At 45.6% G+C, this 8,991-nt stretch overlaps 1 protein-coding gene across 1 annotated transcript in view; it reads left to right on the forward strand.

The window, feature by feature from the left end:
- The window catches only part of NARS (asparaginyl-tRNA synthetase), a 33,395-nt gene that overhangs the window by 13,635 nt on the left and 10,769 nt on the right, over positions 1 to 8,991 (forward strand). The window contains exons 4-7 of the mRNA XM_015412132.1: positions 485 to 571; positions 2,370 to 2,591; positions 5,216 to 5,415; positions 6,332 to 6,398. Of these exons, the coding sequence (XP_015267618.1) occupies positions 485 to 571; positions 2,370 to 2,591; positions 5,216 to 5,415; positions 6,332 to 6,398 (576 nt within the window). The remainder of the gene's footprint in view (positions 1 to 484; positions 572 to 2,369; positions 2,592 to 5,215; positions 5,416 to 6,331; positions 6,399 to 8,991) is intronic.

Consider the following 8,991-nt stretch of genomic DNA (forward strand, 5'->3'; position numbering starts at 1 on the left):
AGTTGTCAGCTAAGCTGCCATGAGTGTGGAGAGACTTTCTAATTGCTTTGCATTCCTTCCTATGCGCTTAATTGCTTCACAGCTGCAACGTTTATCTGTAAAGAGTTACTGGAGGAGATTGTGGTGTCTACCTTCCGTGGGAGCTTCTTCGTTCCCAGCTTCGCTACTGTTAGAGGCTCTTGCAATCTCCCGCGTGCGGGAGTCCACCTAATTGGGTATTGCTAAGGGGGGTGCATACGAATGCCTTATATCCTATTATGCAGACAGGTAGCCGCCATTCCTAACAGTGTTCATGTTATGGCATCTATGGCTTTTCAATAAAAGTAAAACCTTCCTGGAAGCGTGTACTTCGTTGTTTTGCCGTGGGTCCTGACAGGAGTGTCTGTTGTTTGAGAAGAAGTAAGAGTTTGCTCCCCCTCCCCCAGTCCAAAAGAAAACCTTGGACCTCCCCCAGGCTGAATAGTCTCCTCTCTGTCTCTCCTAGTGCCAGTGTTACAATGGGGTTCTTCTCTCCACCGAGAGCACTGTCGCTGTCTACGGAACACTCAACCTGGTCCCTGAAGGCAAGCAGGTGAGCAGAGGTTTGGCACTCCTGGGGGACTGGTGGGTGTCTCTGGCTCTGGGCTGCCGTTAGTTGACACTTGGTTGGGAAACCGTGTTTGCAAACCGCGTGGGAGAACATCCGCTCCACGCTTCTGCTCGCTATCCAAACAAAACCGAGTACATTGGAGGCTAGGATGGTGTGTCCTGGGCTTCACCTGTTGGTCATCTGAATTCTCTGGATGCTGAATTCTCTGGGTGCCCCGTTTCCCTAGTCATTTAGTTCGATGGCTACCAGGCTGGTTTTTACTCCCCATGAAGAATGCTTTTCAGTGGTGAACACTGCTCTGAAGGTGTTCTTCCCCCCCCAGCACACACACTTCGCTTTCCCCCACTCCTCTGCGTGCATCTGCTGGTGTGACCTTGGGTCAGTCATAAGTTCTTTCAGAGCTGTTCTCTCAAGGGCAGTTCTCAAACGAGCTCTCTCAGCCCCACCTACCTCACAGGCAATGTTCCCTCTAAGCTATGGAGCCCTGTGAGCAAAAATTCTACTTTGTGAGCTACTGGCATTAACGTTGTGAGCAGGAGATTCGGCTGCTGCATAAATTAGTTTGCTCTGAAGCCATCCTTCCTGGGCTATGACAAAAATGTGTGAGCTGGAGGCTAAAAAACTGTGGGCTAGCTCACAGTAACTCAGCTTAGAGGGAACACTGCTCACAGGGTGTCTGTTGTGGGGAAGAGAAGGGAAAGGAGATTGTAAGCCACTCGGAGACTCCTTCAGGTAGTGAAGGGCGGGGTATAAACCCAATCCCCCCCCCTCTTCACCAGAAACTTTATCTGTAAATTCCACTAATTGGTCTGTATGCTTTTCCATTGAGGCATTACAAAAAATCATTTCTGTAGTTCAGGGAATGTGTGCTGATGCAAACCAGCAGGGGGAGCTGTCGAGAGTACACAGTGTAGGAATATTGGCATAAATAACAAGCCAGGTCTCTTTAGCAGTAGGCCTGTGCGTAATAATAAGGAGTTTGCTCCCTGTGCCGTGATATTAGACCAGGTATCAAGTATATAATTTTTCATAGCACACTTTTAAGGCCTTGATTCTGACTAACGGTCTGTCGAGATGGTTCTCCAAGTTCATTACAAAAAAAGTCACGTGGGAATAGTATCACTGTATCTTTTCTATAAATAAAACCAACTGGAAAAGTATTGAGTTAGTAATTGAGCCATACAGGACTCAAATGCTATTCAGGCAAAAGACAAAAAAGCAGAGTTGGGGGAGAGGGAAGAGAGAGGGGGAGATTTTTCTTCTGCAGGCTGCGGTGGAACTTCAGACTTAGGTGGATGCAACCTCTGAGCAATGGCATTCTCAATCACAGCACCAACACAGTAGAACTCCCTCCCCGGGGATATTTTTTTGTCCCCTTCCATCACGGTTAGTAGGCAAAGGTTGTCTTTTTTTGCATGTGGCATTCCCAGGGGTGTCTCTTACCCACCCTATGTTTTAATTGCTTGAAACAAATACATATTTTTGGGTTTAATGGACTTTTGTGATGAGTTTCTGCTTTTAGTTGTTAGCTACTTTCATGGCCCTGTTTTGGGTGAAAAGGTTGGGTATAAATGATGTAAATAAATGCAGGTAGGCAGAGAAAGGTTTATCCAAGCCCCTGCTGAGACCCTGAAGAGCCACTGCCAGCCTGAGTAGACAACACTGGGTTGGGCCACTGGACCGCCATGCCCAGTATCAGGGAGTTTCATGGCTCTGAGGGAGTTTCATGGCTCTGAGGGAGTTTCATGGCTTTTACCCTCATCCCGCTAAAACCCCGCAGGCTCCCGGAGGCCACGAGTTGACCTGCGACTACTGGGAGCTCGTCGGCTTGGCTCCAGCCGGTGGGGTTGATAACTTGGTCAACGAAGAGTCGGACGTGGACGTGCAGCTGAACAACCGGCACATGATGATTCGAGGGGACACCCTGACCAAAATCTTGAAGGTGCGCTCCACGGTTGTCCAGTGCTTCCGGGACCACTTCTTCGACCGGGGCTATTACGAAGTAAGTAGTGTGTGTCTGCGCTAATATGAAAAGGGCGTTTCTGCGCCTCAGAGTTTCTTCATCCATTTCTTCTTAAAGAAATGTATTTGGTGTCTGTTAGAAAGCCATCTTCAGATGTGGAGAGATTGGTGTACCCTGCACTAAGACGGACCTCCTCTCCGTCCACAATTGTCGTGCTAATCAGAACCTACCAGAATGGGCATAAACAGTTCCCTGGTATCTTCTGTTCAGTTGTGCTCTGCATAAACATGCTAACGATTTGTGGGGTTTTGTGAGGAGCATTGGCCCCGCTGTGCATTGAACCTTTTTGACGGTGCCCCCAAATACACCTTCCAATTTTGGGAATCACTTTGTGCCTTCCATACGTTATCTGTAAGTTGTAAAGAAGTGAATTTATTTCCCAAGTACTCCTTTTGAATGCCTGGACAGCCCTGTTTTCTTCTGTGTTCAAGATACAGGTTTATCAAACATTAGATGCTTTTTCTGGCTGCCTATACACACAGCTTCTAAGTAGTTATCTGCAGTTTTAATTGCTAGATATTTGGTTTTTAAAACTAAAGCCATGTTACTTGCAGTATTGAATCATGAACCACCTGCCGAAACCAGGATCTATAAAATAATCCTGCAGATTCACAAGAGCTAGACCTACATATATGTATTTATATCTTTTCTGCAGCCATGAGGACTAGAAATATGGTGAAAATTGGGTTTTTCACTAGCAGTCTGTCACATTAAAGGTAAAGGTTCCCTTGCTCGAAAGCCAGTCAAATCCGACTCTAGGGTTGCGGTGCTCATCTCCGTTTCAAAGCTGAAGAGCCAGCGCTGTCCGAAGACGTTTCCGTGGTCATGTGGCCGGCATGACTAAACACCAAGGCGCACGGAACGCTGTTACCTTCCCACTGAAGTGGTATCTATTTATCTACTTGCAATTTCTTGCTTTCAAACAGCTAGGTCTGTCACAGTACCTCTCTTTTAATATGTGTGGTTAGGTGTTATGTAGTTTTAAATTTCTTGTTGTTTCTTTCTCTCACTCAGAGTATCAGTCGCTGCCACAAGGAATTTAATTCCCGTCTTTAATTATCCTCTCCCATAGTATTGTGCCAAAGCTCTAAGGCTCCTTCATTGGACTATGTGGTTCTGAGGATGAGACTCTTATATTTTAAACAGCATATGACTCTGGGTTATGAATAAACAAGATAAAACTTTATTTGCACAAGAAGCGTATTGGTTACAAGATGTTTTCTTACTTGTCTCTTCAGTGGAATATACCTTCTCCACAGTGTTCCCTCTAAGCTGAGTTAGTGTGAACTAGCTCACAGTTTTTTTAGCCTCTGGCTTACACACTTTTATTTTAGCTCAGGAAGGAGGGCTCCACAGCAAACAAATGTATGCAGTAGCCAGATCGCTCGCTCACAATTTTAATGCCAGTAGCTCACAAAGTAGATTTTGTTTGCTCACAAGACTCCACAGCTTAGAGGGAGCATTGCTTCTCCAGTGTTTATTATATGTTGCTCAGTAAAATCTTTCCCCTTTTAACTCAGGTTTCTGTCAGTTTTTTCCCCCTCACACTCTTGACAATATTAGGTTTTGGCTCATTTGCCCCCTGAAGTATTTTACTTTCTCCTTTAGAATCTTAATGCCTTTCACAGCACTTATATAGGATTCTAATTAGAAGACTGCTTCTCAGACTCTGTAGACTGACCACAACTGACAGCTTCTGACTGAACACTCAATGCCTTCTCTCTCTCTCCACATACACACTTCTTAGCTCTGCCTGTACACTCTCAGTCACCAACCAATCACCTTACTCATCTCCCTCTTTTACCACCCTTGTTTTTCTGAAACTTACCAACCATTTAAAGAAACGCACACTTGTAACGTGAAATCATTACACAGTCGTCATCAGCTTCTACACTGAGGCAACACTTCACACATTGTTTCCCTGGAGACTGATTCCGCAGCTTCTAGTAGTTTATTAATGTATTCTTCTTTAGTTGGTGTTTCTTGGGTCTTCCAATATTTGGCGTACAATATCCTTGCTGCCGTTGACATATATACAATCAAGTATCTATCCGTTTCTTTAAACTCTTTCGGAAAGATATTTAACAAAAGCAATTCAGGAGTAAAGGGGATGTTACATCTTACTATTTTTTCCATCATACAATGTACCCATTTCCAAAAATGTTTGGAGACATCATACTCTTGACAATATTAGATTTTGGCTAATTTGCCCCCTGAAGTATTTTACTTTCTCCTTTAGAATCTTAATGCCTTTCACAGCACTTATATAGGATTCTAATTAGAAGACTGCTTCTCAGACTCTGTAGACTGACCACAACTGACAGCTTCTGACTGAACACTCAATGCCTTCTCTCTCTCTCCACATACACACTTCTTAGCTCTGCCTGTACACTCTCAGTCACCAACCAATCACCTTACTCATCTCCCTCTTTTACCACCCTTGTTTTTCTGAAACTTACCAACCATTTAAAGAAACGCACACTTGTAACGTGAAATCATTACACAGTCGTCATCAGCTTCTACACTGAGGCAACACTTCACACATTGTTTCCCTGGAGACTGACTTCTATGATAAATGTGTGATGCCGGTTTTTCTTTTCTAGATCACCCCACCGACGCTGGTCCAAACGCAGGTTGAGGGAGGCTCAACTCTCTTCAAACTGGACTATTTCGGGGAAGAGGCGTACTTGACGCAGTCGTCCCAGCTGTACCTGGAGACCTGCATCCCGGCCTTGGGAGACGTGTTTTGCATCGCTCAGTCGTACCGTGCGGAGCAGTCTCGGACACGCAGGCATCTGGCTGAGTAAGAGCACACTTGCGTAGTACAGGCAAGCAAGCAGCAGAAGAAAGTTAGAAGTAGGGGTGTGTGTGCTTGGTATTTTCGAAGCCAAATAAATACCTGAAAAATACCTTATTGTTATTTTTTGGGTATTTATTGTATTTGGCTACCGAAATAGCAGCCCCTGAATAAAAGCCGATATTATTTGGCTTTTATTCAAGCAGTGGTAGCAGGACTCTGTGAGTGAACTCAGCAAGCATTTAAAGTTTAAGTCCCTTCTCCATTATACGCTATGGGGACTGTTCCCATAGGGTATAATGGAGCTGAATAAATTTGGGTTTCCCGATTATTTACCTGAATCCCAATACAAAAACAAATATTGGTATTTGAGAATATTCGGGAATACTGATATTTTTCGGGTCCAGTAGACCTGAATCTGGAAAAAAACTGGATTATTATTATTTCTTGCACACTCCTAGTTAGAAGGGATTGAACGTCCAGTCTTGACTCTTCCCTAGCTTGGGAGGCTTTGAGACCTAACCTTGCAGATCTCTGTTAAGACTTCTCCCAGCTTCAGGGAAGGGAAGTGCCGGCATGGGTGGCTTGTCCTGTCACTGCAGCATTGAGAGGGGAGGCGTAGGGCCTGCCAGACTTTGGGCTGGGTCCAGCCAGTTTTCCTGCTTGTGGGAAAGAGAGGAAAAACGGCTCTGCTGGGAAGGAGCCCGCATGAACAAAAGCCATGGGAGAGGTGTCTGTAGAAAGGAGGGGAGACTGAAGAAGACGGCTCAAGATAGCTAGCTGGATTTTTAATTTTTTTCTATTTATTAATTTATGGGATTTTTATCCCGCCCTTCCTAGGGTGGGTTACAAAGTACCAGTGAAGCATAAGAAATAGTTTCATACGAATTCCAGTTAAAACCTACAACCCAACTAACTACAGGATGGCGAGATGGCAGTACATAAACCTCAAGGATGTGACTGTAGATGAGCCCAGGAAGGGCCATCAGGTAATAATTGGCCTCCAGCCTCTGATACACAGATATAACTAACAGCAGAGGCTGGTTAGAGCAGGGGAGGCCGGATATAGTGAGGCATCCACTGCCTCAACCAAAGGCCTGGCAGAACAGCTCTGTTTTACAGGCCCTGCGGAATTGTAATAAGTCCCTCAGGGCCCTGACCGCAGTTGGGAGCGTGTTCCACCAGGCCGGAGCCAAAGCCGAAAAAGCCCTGGCTGTGGTCGAGGCTAAGCAAATGTCCCTAGGGCCGGGGATTTCCAGTAAGTGTTGTTATGCCAAGCATAAAGCTCTTTGGGGAACATATTGGGAGAGACGGTCCCGCAGATATGTTGGTCCCTGATTGCATAGGGCCCTGAGGGTTAAAACCGAAACCTCGAACCTAATCCGGTACTCGACTGGCAATTTAATTGCCGCCTAGAGCTAATCACCCAAGACGACTGAAGAAGGCCAAAAAAGCTGGCTGTAAAATGAGGAAATTATGTTTGCCATCGCTTTATTGTGTTGTTGGCTTTAACATTGTTATTTGTATTAATTGATGATTTAACGCTGTGCTGTTGGAATTTTACTTTGTCGTGGAAGCCGCCCTGAGCCAGCCTTGGCCGGGAGGGCGGGGTAAATAAATAAATAAACCAATACAGCTGGCAAAGCACTGGCTGTATGGACACCCGCAAAAACATCCCAGACAGGAGGCATGCCGCTGCATTTTGCACAAACTGGTTTCCGGGTCAGGTTCAAGGGCAGTCCTGCGTAGAGCGAATGGCAGTAATCCAGTCTGGAGGTGACCACTGCATGGATCACTATTGCCAGGGGTCGTTTCGTAGAAAAATAGCTAGGGGAACTCATTAGCATAACTCATTAGCATATGCCACACCCCCTGACATCACCAGAAGTGTGTCATAAGGCCACACCCCCTGACATCACCGGAAGTGTGTCATAACCAGATCATAACCAGATCATAACCAGAGTCGGATGATAAATAAGGCCACACACCCCGCCCCCAACGGTCCCAGCCGCCGCCATCGGCCTTGCAGCTCCACTGCCGAGCCCCATGAGGGGCTCAGCGGTGGACCTGCAAGGCCGGCGGGAGTGCAAGGAAGCCCCGCAAAGGCCCTCCCTGGCCCCAGGCAGGCAGGGGTGGGGAGAGGCAGGGAGGAAGCAACTTACCCTCCCTCTTCTCCTGCCTCCTCCTGGCTGAATGAGGGCCGGAAGCGGGGTGGCCGGAAGCAAGGGGTGGGGCTTCGTCATGTGCCCCGCCTCCCCGTACCTCACCCGGGGGAACTGCGATCCCCCGCGATCCCCCCTGAAATGACCTCCGACCATTGCCAAGTCGCGGGAGGAGAGATAGGGAACCAGCTCCCTGAGCAGCCGACAACAGTATAAAGGCCGATCTGGCAGTGAGTGTTCCTGACCTGGGCCTCCATCGAGAGTGGGGCATCCAGGATCACTCCTAGACTCCTCACTGTCGCCGCTGGCACTAAAGCTGCCCCGCCAAGGGTCGGGAGTTGGATTCCTGAGTCAGAGCTTGTACGTAAGTTGGAGTTAAGGGAGTTGGGTTTTACTTCATTTGTACCCTGCCTTTTTCCCCAGCAGGGACCCAAAGCAGCTTACATAGTTCTCTCCTCCATTTTATCCTCACAACAACCCTGTGAGGTAGGTTAGGCTGAGAGTTTGTGACTGGCCCAACGTCACCTGGTGAGCTTCCACGGCACAGCGGGGATTCGAACCTGGTTCTCAAAAATCCCGGTCTGACACGGTAACTAATCGCATTGTTTGATCCAACCCATTTGCTCTGATGGTCCAGTCCAGAGCAATATGGACTAGAGATGTAAAATTTCCGGAAATTTTGAAGCTTGGAAAAAAACCCGGTTTTTTTCGGGGGGGAAACGGAAATTTTAGGAAAAATTGAAAAAAATGCTACATTAGCATTTCTTTTGTCTTTTGTAGATTGAAAGTCATTCTGTTACTTTAGGAACATAAAATATGACTATGGACATTTTTATTTGGCATGAAATTATCACAACTAGCATATTAAAAATATTGTGTATCCAAACAATTATTACAAACAGAATACCCACCCACATGCAAAAACAAAACTGAAACCTTTTTATTGTCTTCTGACAATAGCACCTCCTAAAGGAAGAAATGCATCTTGCATTGGAGAGTTCAGTTTGTAACCTAGGACTTGCTTGTCCTCAGTGCACAGAAATTAGATCAATCTGAAATTATTTGGAAAATATTTGAACACCTTGTCTTAAAATATTTTATTTATCATGTTAAAATAAAACATTCCATAATCAATACTTGTTCTTGCATTGGAGAGTTCAGTTTGTAATCTAGGACTTGCTTGTCCTCAGTGCACAGAGATCATATTTGAACACCTTGTCTTAAAATATTTTATTCATCATGTTAAAATAAAATGTTCCATAAACAATTTTTTTCTTTTCTTTTTTCAATTTTTCCAATTTTTCGGAAAAAAACAAAAAATCTTCAGGAAAAAATTGTTTTTCCCCCGAATTTTTCCGGTTTTTCTCTGGGCCTTCACATCTCTAATATGGACTAGTGTCTCCTTTGGCTTTGCCCACAT

This window comes from Gekko japonicus, unplaced genomic scaffold (assembly GCF_001447785.1).
Source record: "Gekko japonicus isolate JY-2015 unplaced genomic scaffold, Gekko_japonicus_V1.1 scaffold2076, whole genome shotgun sequence".
NCBI lineage: Eukaryota > Metazoa > Chordata > Lepidosauria > Squamata > Gekkonidae > Gekko > Gekko japonicus.